Source organism: Hippopotamus amphibius, chromosome 3, assembly GCF_030028045.1.
Source record: "Hippopotamus amphibius kiboko isolate mHipAmp2 chromosome 3, mHipAmp2.hap2, whole genome shotgun sequence".
Lineage (NCBI taxonomy): Eukaryota > Metazoa > Chordata > Mammalia > Artiodactyla > Hippopotamidae > Hippopotamus > Hippopotamus amphibius.
In genome coordinates, this window is record NC_080188.1 from 139,003,910 (window position 1) to 139,023,307 (window position 19,398).

The window sequence follows — 19,398 nt, forward strand, 5'->3', positions numbered from 1 at the left end:
TTGAAATTGATAAGTCAGTCATCAGTTTAATTTTGGTTCTGTTGTAGTCAACTTATCTCTTTTCCTTGACTGCATTTATTTTTATTTATTTTTAAAAGTTTATTTGTTTATTTATTGGCTGTGTTGGGTCTTTGTTGCTGCACACAAGCTTTCTCTAGCTGCAGTGAGCTGGGACTCCTCATTGTGGTGGCTTCTCTTGTTGCGGAGCACAGGGTCTAGGCACATGGGCTTCAGTAGTTGTGGTACAGGGGCTCAATAGTTGTGGCTCATGGGCTTAGTTGCTCTGTGGCGTGTGAGAGCTTCGTGGAGCAGGGCTCCAGCCTGTGCCCCCTACATTGGCAGACAGATTCTTAACCACTGCGCCACCTAGGAAGTCCCCTTGACTGCATTTAATTCTATTTTTCTTTGCTGTTTTTTGTTTGTTTTTCCTTCATTAATGTCACAGCAGTGTATCGAGGTATGGATTTCCTTTTTATTTTTCCTGTTTGGAATTTATTTATGTTCTTGGTCTGAGAAACTAGAATCTTGAAAAATGAGGGAAATTTATACTTAATGTCTCATTATTCTTCACCATTCTCTGTATTTTTGTATTCTGGAATTCTGATTAGATATTTGTTAAGACCTTCTTATTCCATCTACCATTAAACTTTTTTTTTCCCCATTGGAGCACAAAACATGTAGGAATATACACTAAGTATATAGCTCAGTAGATTATAACAAAGTGAATCTGTTCATGTAACAACCACAAAGATCAAGAAATATAAGGCATTAGGTTTCCCAGAAGCCCCTTTATCCTGACTTCCAACACGTTTTTCTAACCACCTTAATTTTTCTGTTTTTGAACATTATATTAATGGAGTCATACTAAATGGTCTTTTGTTTGTTTTTGTTTTTGAATTTGATGACTTTTGCTGAACAAAATCTTATGTTTGTGAAATTCATCCATGTTGGGTACAACTATAATGTGTTCATTTTCACTGCTTTTAAATATTCCATTCTGTGAATAAACCCCAGCTGATTGATCTGGTCTACCATTGATGAAAATTTTAAATTTGATTTCCAGTTTGGAGAGCATTCCTTTATATGACTTTCAGTATATTTATGTTTAGAAGTAAACTTGTTCAGTCATAAGAATACGTATTTGTTTATTTTAGAGATAGTGCCAAATAGTTTTCCAAAGTGTAACAACTTACGTTCCCGCCAATAGCGTATAATAACAGTGCCTATTGCTCCTTATCTTTGCCAACAACTGGTATTGTTAATCTCTAATTTTGACATGTTCTTGTGGTTTAAAATGCCTTGCTCTGTTGATACTGCTGAGGTTGAGCATCTCTTCATATGCTTATTGGTTATTTGGATATACTGTTTTGTCAAGTGTCTATTCAGATTTCTTTCCTAATCTTTCTATTGGGTTGTCAATTTTGTTTCATTATTGTTAATTTATAGGAATTTCTTATATCTTCTGCATGTGAAGCTGTCTCTTCCTACTCTGTGGTTGTATTTTCACCCTCCTAATGGTGTCTTTTGATGAACAGAAGTTCTCAATGCTGTCTAATGTATTGGTCTTTTCCCTTATTGTTATTGCTTTCTGCATCTTGCTCAAAAAAATCTTTTCTTATCTGAAGGTTATGGAGACATTCTTCTGTTTTCTCTTTCAGAAAATTTACTGTTTTGTCTTTTCCATTTAGATCTTATAATTTACCTTGTTTCATTTTTCTGATGATATGAAGCAGGAGTCAGTTTTTCCCCCCATATGGATTTTTTTGTATTAACATAATTTATTTCTTAGAAAAGTAAGTCAGAATTGCAAACAGCATACAAGCAAAAGAGGCAGCCTATATAAGGACATTTTAACAGTATATAACCTTTTGCCAAAGATTTTTTTTCTTTTGCTGAATACATATATACTGTGATTGAAATATAATTTTTTGTTCAAAACTAAAATTCTGTATCCATTGAACAATTTTCCTCTTCACCCTTATCCCAGCCTCTGGCAACTGCCATTCTACTTTCTGTTTCTAAGAGTTTGATTAATTTAGATACCTGCTAGAAGTAGAATCATGCAATATTTGTCTTTTTATGACTAGCTTATTTTAGTTAGTATAGTGTCCCCAAAGTTTATCTGTATTGTAGTATATGACAAGATTTCCTTCTTTGTTAAGGCTTAATAGTATTCCACTGTATGTATATACCATATTTTCTTTATCTGTTTACCCATCAATGATCATTTGGGATGCTTCCACCTCTTAGTTGTTGTGAATAATGCTATAATGAACACAAGAGTGCACAAATATCTTTTCGAGATTCTGTTTTCAATTCTTTTAGATATATATGCCCAGAAGTGGAATTGCTGGATCATATGATAATTCTATTTTTAGTTTTTTGAGGAATTTCCATACTTTTTTCCATAGCAGCTCTACCATTTTCCATTCCCAGTAAAAGTGCACAGAGGTTGCAATTTCTCTACATCCTTGTCAACATTTGTTATTTTCTGTTTTTGAAAAAATAGTGGCCATTTTCTAACATGTGTGAGGAGGTAGCTAATTGAGGTTTTTATTTACATTCCTTAATAATTAGTGATATCAAGTTAGCTCTTTTTATGTATGTTGATCATTTGTGTATCTTTGGAAAAATTTCTGTTTAGGTACTCTGCCAGTTTTTTAGCTGGATTGCTTTTTTGTTGAATTGAAGGGGTTCTTTATATATATTGGATATTAGTCCCTTGTAAGATGCAGTGTGCATTTTCTCCCATTCTATTGATTCTCTTTTCACTCTGATGATTGTTTCCTTTGCTGTGTAAAAGTTTTTAAGTTTGTTTTTATTTTGTTTTGTTTGGCTGCATTGGGTCTTTGTTGTTGTGTGTAGGCTTTCTCTAGTTGTGGGAAGCAGGGGCTACTTTTTGTTGCAGTGTGTGGGCTTCTCATTGTGGTGGCTTCCCTTGTGGGGCACTGGCTCTAGGTGTATGGGCTTCAGTAGTTGTAGCACGTGGGCTCAATAGTTGCAGCATGTGGGCCCTAGAGCTCTCGGGCTTTAGTGGTTGTGGTGGGTGGGCTCAGTAGTTGCAGCACATGGGCTCTAGGGTGTATGGGCTCAGTAGTTGTGGCTTGTGGGCTTTAGAGCTCAGGCTCAGTAGCTGTGGTGCACAGGCTTAGTTGCTTCATGGCGTGTGGTATTTTCCTGGACTAGGGATCAAACTCGTGTCCCCTGCATTGGCAGGTGTATTCTTAACCAGTGTGCCACCAGGGAAGTCCCAGTTTTTAAGTTTGATGTTGTCTATTTTCACTTTTGTTGCCTGAGCTTTTGGTGTCATAAACAAGAAATCATTGCCAAATCTAAAATCATGAAGCTCTTCTCCAGGGTTTTTTTTCCTAAGAGTTTTTTTTTTTTTAATAATTTTAAGTATTACATTTAGGTCTTTAATACATTTTGATTCAATTTTTGTGTGTGGTGAAAGTAGGGGTACAACTTCCTTCTTTTACATGTGAATATCCAGTTTTCCCAGCACCATTTGTTGAAGAGACTATTCTTTCCCTATTGTGTAGCCTTGGTACCTTTCTCAAAGATCATTTGACCACGTATGTGAGGGTTTATTTATTCCTAGGTTCTCTACACTGTTCCATTGGTCTGTAGGTCTGTCATAATGTTTTAAATATAGCAGCTTTGTAATACTCTTTGAAATCAGCAAGTGTGAGGCTCCAACTTTATTTCGCTTTCTCAAGATTGTTTTGGCTGCTTTGGTGTCCTTTGAGAGTCCATATGAATTGGTTTTTTGTTTTTTTTTTTTTTCTTTCCCTGATTCTGTAAAAATGTCCTTGGATTTTTGATAGAAATTGCATTAAATTTAGGTCAGATTGGGTAATATGGATATTTTAACAATATTCAGTCTTCCAATCCATGAGCACAGATTGTCTTTCTATTTATTTTTGTCTTTAATTTCTTTCAGCAGTGTTTTACAGTTTTCAGTGTACAGATCTTTCACCTCTTTGAATAAATTTATTCCCAAGTATTTTATTCTTTTTGATGCTGTTGTAAATGGGGTTGTTTTCTTAATTTCCTTTTCAGGTTGTTCATTTTTACTGTGTATAAGTACAACTGATTTTTTTGGGGGGGGGTGGGTAATACAGGGCAAAATATGTTACTACTGTTGATTTTTAAAGTCTGGTTATTATATTAGAGGAAACTGCATATCTCTAAATCAAAACCTAGGGATAATAATTTTATTTATTTATTTTTTGGCTGTGTTGGGTCTTTGTTGCTGCACATGGGCTTTCTCTAGTTGCGGTGAGTGGGGGCTACTCTTTGTCGTGGAGCATGGGCTTCAGTAGTTGCGGCACATGGGCTCAGTAGTTGTGGCTCCCAGGCTCTAAAGTGCAGGCTCAGTAGTTGTGGCACATGGGCTTAGTTGCTCGGCAGCATGTGGGATCTTCCTGGAGCAGGAATTGAACCCATGTCCCCTGGATTGGCAGGTGGATTCTTAACTACTGCGCCACCTAGGAAGCCCAAACACAACTGATATTTAAGTCTTGATTTTGTAACCTGCAGCTTTTTTTTTTTTTTTTTCCTTTATTCTGATGGTTTTGTTGCAGAATCTTTAGTTTCCTATGTATAAGGTCAAGTTATCTGCAAATAGAAATAATTTTACTTCTTCCTTTCCAATTTTGATGCCTTTTATTTCTTTTTCCTTGCCTTGATGCTGTAGCTAGAACTTCTACTGCTATACTGAATAAAAGTGACAAGAGTGGGTATCTTTGCCTTGTTCCTGATCTTAGAGGGAAAGCTTTCAGTTTTTTACCATTGAATATATTAGCCATGACTTCTCATATATGGCCTTTATTATGTTGAGGTAATTTCCTTCCATTCCTAGTTTGTTGAGTATTATTTATCATGAAAATGTGTTGTATTTTGTCAAATGATTTTTCTGTATCAGTTGAGATGATCGTATGGTCCTTCATTTTGTTAATGTGATGAATTACATTGATTGATTTGTGTATGTTGAACCATCCTTGCATTCCAGAAGTAAATCCCACAGGATCATGATGAGTAATCCTGTTAGTGTGTTATTGTTTTGGGTTTTTTGTTTGTTTGTTTGTTTTAGTATTTTGTTGAGGATTTTTACATCAGTATTCATCAGGAATACAGGTCTGTAGTTTTACTTATAGTATTTTTGTCTGATTTTGGTATCATGGTAAAGCTATTTTTATAGAATAAATTTGAAAGTGTTCTCTCCTCTTCAGTATTTTTGAAGAGTTTGAGAGGATGTAAATTTTAAAATGTAGATGGTGTTCTTAAGCCATCTGGTTCTGGGCTTTCTTTTCTTTTGATGTTTTTGGTTACTAGTTCAGTCTCCTTACTGTAGTGTAGGTTTGTTCAGTTTACTTTTATCTATCTATCTATCTATCTATCTATCTATCTATCAATCATTTAGTCTTGGTAAATTATATATTTCTAAAAATTTATTCCTTTCTTCTAGGTTATTTCAGTTGTTGTATTCATAGTAGTCTCTTAGGATCCTTTTTATTTCTGTGGTATAAGTTGTAATGTCTCCTCTTTCATTTCTGATTTTTGTTGAGTCATTTTGCTTTTTTTCTTGTTAGTCTGGGTGAGAGTTTGTTGATTTTGATACTCTGTTTAAAAAAAACTTAATTTCATTGATACTTTTTTTTCTATTCTCCATATCCTTTATTTCTTCCCTAATCTTTATTATTTCCTTCCTCTATTAACTTTGGCTTTAAATTGTTCTTTTTTTTAAGTCTTTGAGGTATAAAGTTGGGTTGTTGATTTGAGATCTTTCTTCTTTTTTAGTGTAGGTATTTATAACTATAAACTTCTCCCTTAGTACTGTCCCATTTTCATTTAAAGTAGTTACTGATAGGGAACTACTCACTATTGCTAGTTAGAATTTTTTTTCTGTATGTCCTGCAAATACTTGGTCACTCTTTTCTCCTCTCTTGCTGCTTTCCATTGTGGATTTTTTTGTGTGGTTTTTGTTTGCTTGTTTGTTTGTTTTTGTCTGCGTCAGGTCTTCATTGCTGCATGCAGGCTTTTCTCTAGTTGTGGTGAGTGGGGGCTACTCTTTGTTGCAGTGCGTGGGCTTCTCATTGCAATTGCTTCTCTTGTTGCGGAGCACGGGCTCCAGGCTTGTGGGCTTCAGTAGTTGCGGCACATGGGCTTAGTAGTTGTGGCTCATGGGCTCTAGAGTGCTGGCTCAGTAGTTGTGGCACATAGGCTTAGTTGCTCTGTGGCATGCGGGATTTTGCCAGACAAGGGATTGAACCCGTGTCCCCTGCATTGGCAGTTGGCAGGCGAATTCTTAACTGCTGCGCCACAAAGGAATTCCCTCCATTGTGTTTTATTGATTTTTTTTTTTTCTCTTTTGTAGTGACATGCTTTAATTCCTTTCTTGTTTTCTTTTGGCTTCTTTTTAAGGTTTTTTCATTGTGTTTACCATGAAGATTACATAAAACACAGTTATAGCAATTTATCTTAAACTGATAAAAACTTAAATCACATACAAAAATTCTGTTCCTTTACATCCTTCCCCCACTTTATCAGTGTCATAAATTACATCTTTTTATGTTTTGTATTCACTAACATAGTGTTACAATAATTTACTTTTTTAAATTCTATATTAAAAAATGATTTCTGTACCACTATTACAGTATTACAGATTTTTGTATTTGTCTGTATATTTACTTTTACCACAATCTTTATATTTTCATATGCTGTGTGTTGCTGTCTAGCATCTTTCATTTCAACTTGATGGGCTTCCTTTACCAATTCTTGTGAGGCAGGTCTTGTGGTGATAACCTTCCTCAGGTTTTGTTTATCAGGAAAGGTCTGTTTTTCTCTTTCAGTTTCAAAGGACAGTTTTGGTGGATATATAGTATTCTTGGTTTGCAGGTTTTTTCTTTCAGCACTTTGAATATATTATCTCACTTCCCTCTGGCTGGTAATGCTTCTGTTGAGAAATCCACTGATGGAATGGGAGTTTCTTTGTACGTAATGATTCATGTTTCTCTCGCTGCTTTCAAGATTAACTCACATTTGACAAGTTGTTTATAGTATATTTTGATTTGGGCCTCTTTGAGCCTGTCCTAGTTGGAGTCCTCTGAATCTTTTGAATCTGGATGTTCATTTTCTTTCTCAGATTTGGGAAGTTATTGGCCATTACTTTTTTTCAGATAAGCTTTCTACCCACTCCCCCTTTCTCCATCTGGAACTCCCATACTGGGAATATTGGTTATTTTGGTGATATCCTGTAAGTCCCTTAGGCTTTTTTCACTTTTCTTCATTTTTTTCTTTGTTCCTCTGACTTGAGAATTTCAAATGACTTGTTTTTGAGTTTGCTGATTCTTTTTTTTGCTTCTTTGAGCCTACTGTTGATCCTTCTCTAGTGAATTTTTAAATTTAGTTATTATATTCTTCAGCTTCATAATTTCTGTTTCGCTCATTTTTCTGGTTTCTTTCTCATTGATAATGTTCTCATTTTGTTCATGCATTGTTTTCCTGATTTTGTTTAGTTGTCTATTTGTATTCTCTTGTAGTGCATTGAATTTCTTTATGACCATTACTTTCAGTTCTTTTTTAGGTAATTCATGTATTTCCCTTTTATTGGGGTCAGTTTCTGGAAATTTACTTTGTTCCTTTGTTTGAGCCATATTTTCCTGTCTCTTCGTGTGCCTTCTTTGGTGAATTGTCTGTTCAATCTTTGGCCGTTTTATTTTTTTATTGTTGAGTTTTGAGGGTTTTTAAAAGTATGTTCTGTATATTTTTCATGTATGTGACTTGGTTTTTTTCTGTGCGTTGATGGCTAGTCTTTTCAGTTTCTTTACAGTGTCATTCAAAAAGAAGTTCTTTAAAGATGTCCATTTTATCAAATTTATTATTTTGGGGGGAACCAATGTTATGTCTAAAAATCTTTGTTTAACCAAATGTTCCAAAGGTTTTCTCCTAAAAGTTTTATACTTTTATGTTGGTATTTAGATTGATGATCCATTTTGTGTTAATTTTTTAATAAAGTATGAGATACTTCTTTAAGTTCATTATTTTGCATATAGATATCCAGTTTTCCCACATTTTTTTCTCCACTGAACTTTTTTTTGCATCATTATCATAAGTCATTCAACTACATCTGTTTTCATCTATTTCGGTCAGTACCTTTTCTCTCCCAGTGGTTTATCGTTATGCTTGTACCACACTGTCTTTATTACTGTAGCTTAGTATTAACTCTTAAAACCAGATAGTATAAGTCCTTCTTCTTTTTTGAAATTGTTTAAGGTAGTTCAGGTCTTTTGTGTCGCCACATGAATTTGATAATCAAATTGTCAGTTTTTACCAAAATTCCTGCTGGGATTTATTTGAATCTGTATATCAATTTAAGGAGAATTGACAACAGTATTAAATCTTCCAATCCATGAATGCAGTATATTTCCCTTATTTAGGACTTTTATTGTACTTGGCAATGTTTTATAATTTTCAGTTTGTGTGTCTTAAGACTTGTCCTAAAATGTTTTGTATTTTTTTCATGTTTTATTATAAATGGTTTTATTTTTAAAATTTCAATTTCTGATGGTTTTGGTGCTAGTATTTTCATGTGCAATTGATTTTTATATATTGATCTTGTATTCTGCAATTTTGCTACAGTCACTTATTAGTTCTAGTAACTTTTTACAAAAAGATTACATAGAATTTTCTCCTTAGATGATTATGTCATCTTTGAATACAGAGACAGTTTTACTTCTTTTCCCATCTGGACTCCTTTTATTTCTTTTTCTTACCACACTTATTAAAACTTTCAGCCCAATATTGAATAAATGTGGTAAGACTAAACATCCTTTCCTTGTTTTGATCTTTCACTCTTAAGTATGACAGTAGATATATTTCAGTAATGCTTTTTTTATGAAGTTAATTCTTTTCTATTTATATTCTTATACTTAAGAATGGATATTGGATTTTGTCAAACGTTTTTTCTTCATGTTTTGAAAGGATTGTATTGTTTTTTTCTTTTAGTTTCTTAACACAGTGAATTACATTTATTTTTCAAATGTTAAGACCAATTTAGCATTCCAGAGATGAGCCTCACATGGTCATGTATTGATATATTATCCTTTTTCTGTGTTGTTGTATTCATTTTGTTAAGGACTTTTTTTTTTGCAGATGTGTTCATGAGAGGTGATCTTTAGCTTTGTTTTCTTGCACTATCTTTGGTTTTGTTGTCAGCATAATGCTGACCTGTTGCAATAACTTGGAATGTTTGTCTTCAATTTTCTGAAAGAGTTTATGTAGAAGTGGTAATATTTGTTTCTTATGTGCTCAGGAGCGTTCACCAGTAAAGCCATCTGGTCCTAGAGTTTTCTTTGTAGGATGTTTATAACTACATATTTAATTTTTAAAATGAATATTTGGTTTCTCTGTTTTCCTGTTTTTTTACGTTTTCTCCATTTTTTCCTTTCTTCTGTTTACCATAGAAAATTTCATTGCTCTATTTCTAGAGGCTGAAGTCACTGATTTGAGACCTTTATCTTTTCTAAAAAAGGCAGTTAGTAAAATAAAATTACCACTGAGTATTCCTTTAGGTAAATTTCACTAATTTCAATATACTGAACTTTCATTTCCCTTTTATTAAATATATTTTCTGATTTCCATTGTGATTTCTTCTTTGATTCATCATTTATTGAGAAGCATGTCATTTTGTTTCCAGATATTTGGAAATATTTGAACATTTGAGTTGTTTTCAGCTTGGAGTTATTGCATTTGAAGCTGTTTTAATCATTTGTGTAACTATCTTTGTATGGACTGATTTACAGTGATTATTTTCTAGTTAAATTCATCTGTCAGAATATGTACTTTGTATGATGTGATTCCTTTTAATTTTAATGAGACTGGTTTTATATCCCAGCATATAGTCTATTGGTAAATTTATCTTATGTACTTAAAAAAAAAGCTTATTCTTTTGTTTGTGGAGTGTTCCAAAAATATTAATTGTGTCAAGTTGGCTGATAATCATGTTCAATTCTTCTATGTTCTTACTGATTTTCTGATTACTTGTTCTATCAGTTATTGAAAGAGGTGTGTTGAAATCTAATATTTTTGGATTGTCTGTTTCTCCACTCAGTTTTGTCAATTATTGCTTCATATATTTTGAAGCTCTGTTTTTAGGTACATAAACATGCAGGATTTTGATGTTTCTATTCATGGACTGACCCATTTATCATTGTAAAATGACTCTCTTTATCCCCATTAATACTCTTTGCTTTGAGATTTTCTATTTACATAGCAAATCTAGCTTTCTCATTATTATAGTTATTGGGGTATCTCTTTCTTCTGTCCTTTTACTTTCAGTCTAGCTATTTGTTTCTTTATATTTAAAGTTGGATTCTTATAGGCAATTTATAGTTGGGTTTTGCTTTTTTATCCAGTCTAGCAATGTCTGCCTTTTAATTGGGCTGTTTACATATATCATTTATAGATAATGTGATTATTGATATGTAGGTAGCTGAATTTAAATTTTGTGTCTTGCTCTTTGTTTTCTCTCTGTTCTTGTTCCATCAGTTTTTTTCCTCTTCTTTTTTTTTTTGGAATAATTGAGTATTTTTGTGATTCCATTTTACCTCCTTTGTTGTTTATTAGCTGTAACTCTGTTGTTGTTTTAGTGTATGCTTTAGGGCTTATAGTATACATCATAAACTTTATCACCATGAAGTAATATTGTACCACTTAAAATATAGTATAAGAATCTTACAACACTATACTTTCATTTTTCTTCTTCTGGAATTTTGGGTATTTTTTTCTTACATTTTATTCTTACATGTTTTATAATCTCCTTAATACATTATTAATACTCTTCCTTTAATAGTCAATTATCTTTAAAAAGATTTTTATTTTTTAAAAAAATTATTTATTTATTTATTGGCCGCATTAGGTTTTTGTTGCTGTACGCAGGCTTTTTTTTCTCTCCCTCTAGTTGTGGTGAGTGAGGGCCAGTCCTTGCTGTGGTACACAGGCCCCGTATTGCGGTGGCCCCTCTTGTTGTGGAGCATGGGCTTCTAGGTGTGCGGGCTTCAGTAATTGTGGCTTGTGGGCCACAATTACTGTAGCGCATGGGCCTAGTCGATCTGTGGCATGTGGGATGTTTGCGGACCAGCGCTCAAACCCATGTCCCCTGCAATGGAAGGCAGATTCTCAACCACTGCACCACTAGGAAAGTCCCTGAAAAGATTTTAAAACAAAGTTAAAAATATGTTATATTTACTTACATATTTATTATTTCCAGTCTTTTATTCTCTGCATAAATCCAGATTACTACTGGTATTATTTTCCTTTACATGAAGGATTTAAAAAAAATGTGTTTGTATTGTGCTGGTCTGTTAATGTACAGGTTTGGAAAATTATTCTGATAGTGAATATTTTAGGCTTTCTGTGCCATATGATCTTTGTCCCAACTACTCAAATATGCCATTGTATCAGGAAAACAGACTTGGATAGTATGTAAATGATAGGATGTGGCTGAGTTTCATTTAAATTCTTTTTATTAATTTTTATATTAATTAATTAATTAATTTTATTGCCTGTGTTGGGTCTTCGTTGCTGCACACGGGCTTTCTCTAGTTGCGGCAAGCGGGGGCTACTCTTCATTGTGGTGTGCGGGCTTCTCATTGCGGTGGCCTCTCATTGCAGAGCACGGGCTCTAGGCACATGGGCTTCAGTAGTTGCGGCACATGGGCTCAATAGTTGTGGCTTACGGGCTCTAGGCATGTGGGCTTCAGTAGTTGCGGCACATGGGCTCAATAGTTGTGGCTTACGGGCTCTAGGCATGTGGGCTTCAGTAGTTGCGGCACATAGGCTCAATAGTTGTGGCATACGGGCTTAGTTGCTCCTCAGCATGTGGCATCTTCCCGGGGCAGGGAGCGAACCTGTGTCCCCTGCATTGGCTGGCAGATTCTTACCCACTGCACCACCTAGGAAGTCCTGCATTTAAACTCTTACTTACAAAAATAGGGGGTCATAGTTAGGTAAGAGGTGTCCTTTGCTGACTTCTATGCTACTGAAGAATCTTTCAGCTTTCTTATTTCTGAAAGTCTGTAGTTTTTGTTTTAGAAAGATATTTCTGTGGGTGTAGAATTCTGGTTTGACAGTTTTTTGTTTTTTGTTTTTTTTTTCTTTTACTGCTTTAAAGATGTTACTCCACTGATTTCTGGCAAGAAATTTTATTTTATTTATTTATTTATTTATGGTTGCATTGGGTCTTTGTTTCTGTGCACAGGCTTTCTCTAGTTGTGGTGAGCAGAGGCTATTCTTTGTTTTGGTGCAAGGGTTTCTTATTGCAGTGGCTTCTCTTGTTTTGGAGCATAGGCTATATGTGTGCGGGCTTCAGTGGTTGCGGGATGTGGGCTCAGTAGTTGTGGCGCATAGGCTCTGGGGTGCAGGCTCAGTAGTTGTGGTGCATGGGCTTAGTTGCTCTGCGGCATGTGGGATCTTCCCAGCCCAGGGATCGAACCTGTGTTCCCTGCATTGGCAGATGGTCTCGTAACCAGTGCGCCACCAAGGAAGCCCAGAAATTTTGTTTTTAATCACTGGTTTTACATAATTTGAGAACAGTGTTTTTGTTTGTTCTTATTGCTTTAGTTGTTTTCTTTTTTCCCCATGATACCATCCAGCTTCCTGGTGTCAGGTTTATGAAATTAACCACTCTAACATTGGAGAAGTTATTTTTTGTTTTTTTGTTTGTTTGTTTGTTTTGTTTTGGTGATATAGTATTTTATTTTAAGAATAAATCAGTATTTCTATTCTTATTTTCTACTGGTCATTTCGGTTGTTTCAGGTATTTAAATAATATGAATGTGTTGCTGTGAATGTTCTAGTACACATCGTTAGGTGCCTTTATGCAGACATTTATTTGTAGTGGAATTGCTGGGTCATGGAAGAGGCATATGACCAGCTTTAGTAGATACTGACACATGGTTTTTCAAAGTGATGGTACCATTTTACAGTCCCATCAATGATGTGTGAGAACTCTAGTTGCTCCGTATCCACATTGACATTTGATATTATCAAGTCTCTTTCATTTTGGTCATTCTGGTGATGTGTAATAATATTTACTTAGAATTATAATTTGTATTTCCTTGATGACTAATGAATCTGAACTTTTTCGTTTATACAGAGTTTATTGCTTATGGGTGCGTAAAAACCTACGTGGGAATGCTAAATATCCAATTTTGGTAGTTCTACTTCTAAGGACAGGGGCAGGGAATATGTTGGGACAGAAGTGTTTACAGAGGGCCTCAACTTATATAGTGTTATTGTTAAACCAGAAGGGGATACAGGAATATCTAAAATGTTTAATTTCTTTAAAAAATTTAATTTTTGTAAAATATGCGTGTATAAAATTTGCTATTCAAACTATTTTTAATTGTACAGTTCGTGACATTTAGTAGTTTTACATTGTTATAGAACCATTACCATTGCTCAGAAATTTTTTTGAGAGGTCAGTTTAAATACTTAATTTAGCATCATATAATTTTTATAAGCATTATCAGAGATGAAAATTTTATAATGTATTTCTAATAGAAGTATGAATTCATATCCAGAGAACATAAAAAATTGGCTATTCAAAGTTTGAACAAGCTTCCAAGGGTACAATTTTTCTTGTCAGGTTGTTAGGAGTTTATAATTTTAAAGAGCTTTCTATCTGAAGGTACATTAATTTCAGACTTCAAAGTAATGAATCACATTAATTTAACAGTTACCTCTTGAATATTTCTGTATGTAAAGCACTGTTTTGCATTATGGTATGGGTAAGTCATAAATAATTAAAATAAATGGTCCTTAGTTGCTTTTGCCTTAATCATTTTATGATATAGTAATAATGTTTTTCAAAGCCATCTGTTTAAATGTTTATTAACATTACCTGTACTTTTGTTTTCATCTTCAGATTATGACTGTACCTAATGACCCGTATACTTTTCTCTCTTGCGGTGAAGATGGAACTGTTAGGTGGTTTGATACACGCATCAAAACTAGCTGCACAAAAGAAGATTGCAAAGACGTAAGAATCAAGTTTTTGTACAAATGATGAAAAAAATTAAGGTTATGATTAAAATTGGACAGTAAGGTATCTCTGGGTTATGAGCTTATGGGTAAATTAAACATTTTTTATTTTATAAACTCCTCAATAAGTATGTATTTTATAATCAAAAAATTTCTTAATTAAAATGTTAATAGTTAAGAGAGGTATATTTAAATTGTACAGTTCGAATATATTTATGAAAATTTATATAATTGTTCAGTATGTACCATAGCATTATAAAAACTTGAAGTATTTATCAGTACATTCCATTTATTTATGGAGGCAGTTTTGGCTTACCAGTATCAGTGATAAAAGCATGAAGTAGATTAGTATCTTCCTTTTATTTTTATCTTGTCCTTTAAACCAAGATTTATTTATATGTTATCTTTTGTTTTAGATGGTTAGATACCATTTTATCATATTCATTCGGATTTAGTTCACTTCCCAAAGGTAGAGCTTCACTATCAATTTTGTATTTTGTTTTCAATTTTGTATTTTTTTTAAATAATATTTTAAGCTTGAAAAAGACCTGAGAAATCAGTCAAGGCCCCAGACAACTAACCCTAAATGTTATTTAGACATTAGCTTTTGTCTCAGATCATTTTTGAGTAGTAAATGAAATAAGAAAGTATTGCTAAATACATTTTTACTGACAGTTAAAAAAAAAGTTTAATAGTAATCAGGTTGAGTGTTTACTAATTAAACCAGTTACTATTGTTAACATGCTTTGGGTGGAGAAAAGGTAATTTTATACATTGAAACAGAGAAGAAAAAAATAGAAATAAAAAAATTTTGTCAATCTTTATGTTGTATATATGTATACACACACACAATTAGGAGCATTGAACTGAAGGCAGACATTAGTTTAAAAGAGAAGGTTGTTTATCAGGGGCATTTGGTATACCTATTTCTTAGTAAATAACAGGTCCTAAAATTTGTTAGGACAAATTCTTTTAAGTGATATTTTAGTATATGGTGTAGTCAGATTTAATTTTGCTTTTATAATCAAAAACTGTAAAACTGAAGAATAAAGCAAAGCTAATAAGTGAAATATTGTTAAATTTTTTCTCAATAAAACTTTTGATTTCTTTATATGTAAAAATGAATAGACACAGTATTAAGAAAAATTGGTAACTAGGGTAAATCTTTTTTTTTTTTTAATAAATTCATTTATTTATTTATTGGCTGCATTGGGTCTTCATTGCTGCACACGGGCTTTCTCTAGTTGTGGCAAGCAGGGGCTACTCTTCTTTGTGGTGCAGGGGCTTCTCATTGTGGTGCCTTCTCTTGTTGCTGAGCACGGGCTTGAGGCACGTGGCTTCAGTAGTTGTGGCACATGGGCTCAATAGTTGTGGCTTACAGGCTCTAGGGCGCGGGCTCAATAGTTGTGGTGCACTGGCTTAGTTGCTCTGCAGCATGTGGGATCTTCCTGGAGCAGGGATCGAACCCCTGTCCCGTGCATTGGCAGGCAGATTCTTAACCACCATGCCACCAGGGAAGTCCTAGGTTACTTCTTAAATACTAAAAATTTAGAATTATGAACAGAATTTGGTGAATAAATTCTATGTAATAGGAATAATGTTGTGAGGCCAATAATTAAATACATAGAACTTAGCATAAATGTAACTTAAAAACTTGGCTGTTCTGAAAAGAGCGAGGAGGTAGAGTTATAGACAAAACAGTATAGAATTAACAGAATACCTTAAGGCTATATTTTTGGGGTGATAGTGCTTACATTTTCTAATGCTTTATAGAGATAAGTAGTGACCTTATAGTAAAGCCTGTCTCTGACATAGTTTGTATATATGTGTGTACATACTTTGTTTTTGAACTGCTAAGGAGGAAGACTTTACAAGTTAACAAAAATATAAAATTTTAAAATCAGGTTATGATATTTTTGTCATATTTTAATAGCAGTAATTAAAGTTAAAATATCATGGGCACCATGTAAAATAATCATTATACTTATCATAGGCAAAGGTTGATTATACTTCCGTCTTTACTCTCCAGTGGACCAGTCATAGCAGGCATTACTAATGACATTAATGACTTAATGACATATTACATAGGTAAAGTATGAGTTTTTTTTTTAATATTTCTAAAGATGATGTTCATTTTATTCCTGAGTATGGGAGTATTATAGGAGGCATGTGTGCTTTCTCCCCCCTCACTGTCATACAGACTGAATTAGGAGTTCTGAGAAAGATTTTCTTGTTCTAATTGAAGGGAAAATGTTTTCAATAGAATATTATCTGTTGTAAAGCTTCTGTAATTGGTATTTTTTTCTTTCATAGGATATTTTAATTAACTGCCGACGTGCTGCCACATCTGTAGCTATTTGTCCACCAGTACCATATTATCTTGCTGTTGGTTGTTCTGATAGCTCAGTACGAATATATGATCGGCGAATGCTAGGCACAAGAGCTACAGGTACAAAGACATATATTAGTGAAAGTGAGATTCTTTCAGTTCAAAAGATAAATCTTTATGACATGTTGCAGTTTTAAAATTTCATTGGTTTGACATAAAATTCAATAAATAGAATGTATTTAAATACTATGGATTATTATAAAAAATAGCATTTCACCAAGTTTTTATGACCCTGTCAGGGTGATGTTTTTTGCGGTTTATCACTTTAAAAAGTTATAACACTTGATGTGTTAATTTCCTGGGTCTGTCATAACAAATTACTATAAACTGCGTGGCTTAAAATAACAAATTTATCATCGCACACTTCTGGAGGCTGTGTCGGAAATCAAGGTGTTGCGGGATGGTTTTCTGCTGGAGACTCTCAGGGAGAACCTTTTGCCTGCTTCTCTCCAGATTCTGGAGCTTGCTGGCAGCCCTTAGTATCCCTTTAAATGTATGAGTCCAGTCTCTGCTTCCATATTTACATGCCTTTCTCTCTTGTGTGTATCTGTGTCTACATTTCCCTCTTCCTACAAGGACACTAGTTACATAGGATTTAAGGCCCACTGTAATCCAGTATGACCTCATCTTGATGATTATATCTACAAAGACCCTATTTCTAAACAAGATCACATTCTGTGGTTCTTGATGAACATGAATTTTCAGGGGACACTCTTCAGCCGACAACACTTGGCTTTCCTAATTTCTCTGCCATCTTTTCCATCAAGGGGATAATAGTAAATGTGGTAGAGAGAAAAGTTAGGAAAGAACAGTGACTTGGGTGTGTGTTAATGTATAGTATATGTTTTTGCCCTCTTAGTAGCCTAGCTAAAGTACTGTAAATGATGCTACGATACTGAATTCAAGTTTCTTAAACTCCTATTTGTTCCTCATGCGCTTTGGAATCAAACCACTTGTGAAATATTCACTTCAAAGCCAACTTCCATTAGCATTTTCTGCCAAGGAAGGTCAAGATTTCTCTCTCTGTCTCTCTCACACACCCAAGTATATACTCACATATAAAGGTGTTAAAAATAAAAGTGGACTTGGCCAGAAATTAACAGTGTTAGGCTCAGCGTCATTTTATGTCCAGTGAAAATGGACATAGATTATTGAAATGGGAAAACCAGATGGGATCTTTTTTCTTTTTCTGAACTGTGATTGAGGAGTCTTGTCTATTTGGATATGCATGTTTAGGGGGAAACAGTAGTAATACAATATGAAACTGTAGGGTCAGTTATCATTTCTCAATAAATGGGACATGATTGGCATTTTGGGCAGGGCAAAACCTCAGAGTGCAGGATAACACAGCTTTGTGGGATTCTTAGAATTTAGCATTCCTGGGCCTGCAGACACAAAGTGCCAATTGTACCTCTCCGTATGATATTATACTGACGACCACCAAAATTAATTAAAATTAGAGTGGTATTCCCACTCTGTTATCTTAAAAGAGGAGAATTTCATGGCAGTCAAGAATCTTTTAATGACATAAAGTAAAAGGTAAATCATATTAAAAAGATACTGTACTGCTTTATCCTAGTATGCTAAGTAAATATCAGCTTTCTGTTTTATATTATAAAAATTATATTATTTTAATTTGGAGAGTTTCTAAGAGATGATTAAGTGTAACTATAATCACAAATCATTTAAATTGATTAAATAACTCATATTTCCAATAAAAAAAATTGATGTAATCTGGAATTCTAGAAAATCTTGAATTCTTTTTGGAAGATATACTATATTCCTTTTTATTTTGATACAGAATCTGGCTGTTGATTAAAGTCTTTTCCAGAAATAGAATATGATAGCTTGGATTTATACTGTTACGTTAAATAGTATATCTTGTAATTCAGATAAGAGTTTTAAAAGTGTTTTTCTTGAAAAACATTATGAATTTTAAACAATTAATTTTTTCTTATTTAGGTAATTATGCAGGTCGAGGAACTACTGGAATGGTTGCTCGTTTTATCCCTTCCCATCTTAATAATAAGTCCTGCAGGGTGACATCTCTGTGTTACAGTGAAGATGGTCAAGAGATTCTTGTTAGTTACTCTTCAGATTACATATATCTTTTTGACCCAAAAGATGATACAGCAAGAGAACTTAAAACTCCTTCTGCAGAAGAGAGAAGAGAAGAGGTAAGTTTACTGAAAACCATGTTCTTTATTGAATTCAGAAAACATTAATTCACTAACTCCTGGAGCATTAATTCAGTAACTCCAAGGGTCTGAAGGGCTTCAAAAAATGGAGTTAATTTTCATGGCATTTACAGTCTAGGGAGCAAAGACATGAAACATGCATGAAAGAATGGAAGTAATAAGAAAGGATAAGGCACTAGATGAAAGTATTGTAAAATATTTTTAAAGAGAAAATATTTAATAGCAAAGTGTTTCTCCAAGTTTATGGATGCATAGCAGTAGGCAAGAAAGAGTAACAATTCTGACAGCTGCAGAAAAGGCTTTGGAAATGATAAAAAAAATGTGATGTATAAACTTCCAAGAGACTAAATGTGTATATTCATGCAAGAGTTTACTATTCATATGTGGATAACAGTCCTTCCTCTCTTCTGATTCTGCCTCTTTCATAATCATGAACTAGCGACATGTAATATTATCCCTAGGTACATTTTATAAAGTATTGATACATATGAGTGAGTGAGAAAAAGAGAAGTTACAGTGTATGTACATGTACACACAACATAACACATGCACAGAATCAGGGGAGGAGGGATTGCTCTCCACATGTGAGTAGTAAATGATAACTGATGAAACTCCTATTGGTGCATGAATATAAACATTTAGTCTTTTGGAAGTTTATATATTACATTTTATATATACATATCTATGTATATCTATATCTATAGATACCCTCTTCTTAATCAATTTATAGATACAGATACAGATTATGTACTAGGTGAAAGAATT

General features: G+C 33.7%; 1 protein-coding gene across 7 annotated transcripts in view; it reads left to right on the plus strand.

Annotated features, from left to right (window-relative positions):
* The window catches only part of DCAF6 (DDB1 and CUL4 associated factor 6), a 154,945-nt gene that overhangs the window by 46,331 nt on the left and 89,216 nt on the right, over positions 1–19,398 (plus strand). For all 7 annotated transcript variants that reach the window (XM_057726437.1, XM_057726434.1, XM_057726433.1 and 4 more), the window contains 3 exons: positions 13,931–14,044; positions 16,360–16,495; positions 18,398–18,612. In XM_057726437.1, the coding sequence (XP_057582420.1) occupies positions 13,931–14,044; positions 16,360–16,495; positions 18,398–18,612 (465 nt within the window). The remainder of the gene's footprint in view (positions 1–13,930; positions 14,045–16,359; positions 16,496–18,397; positions 18,613–19,398) is intronic.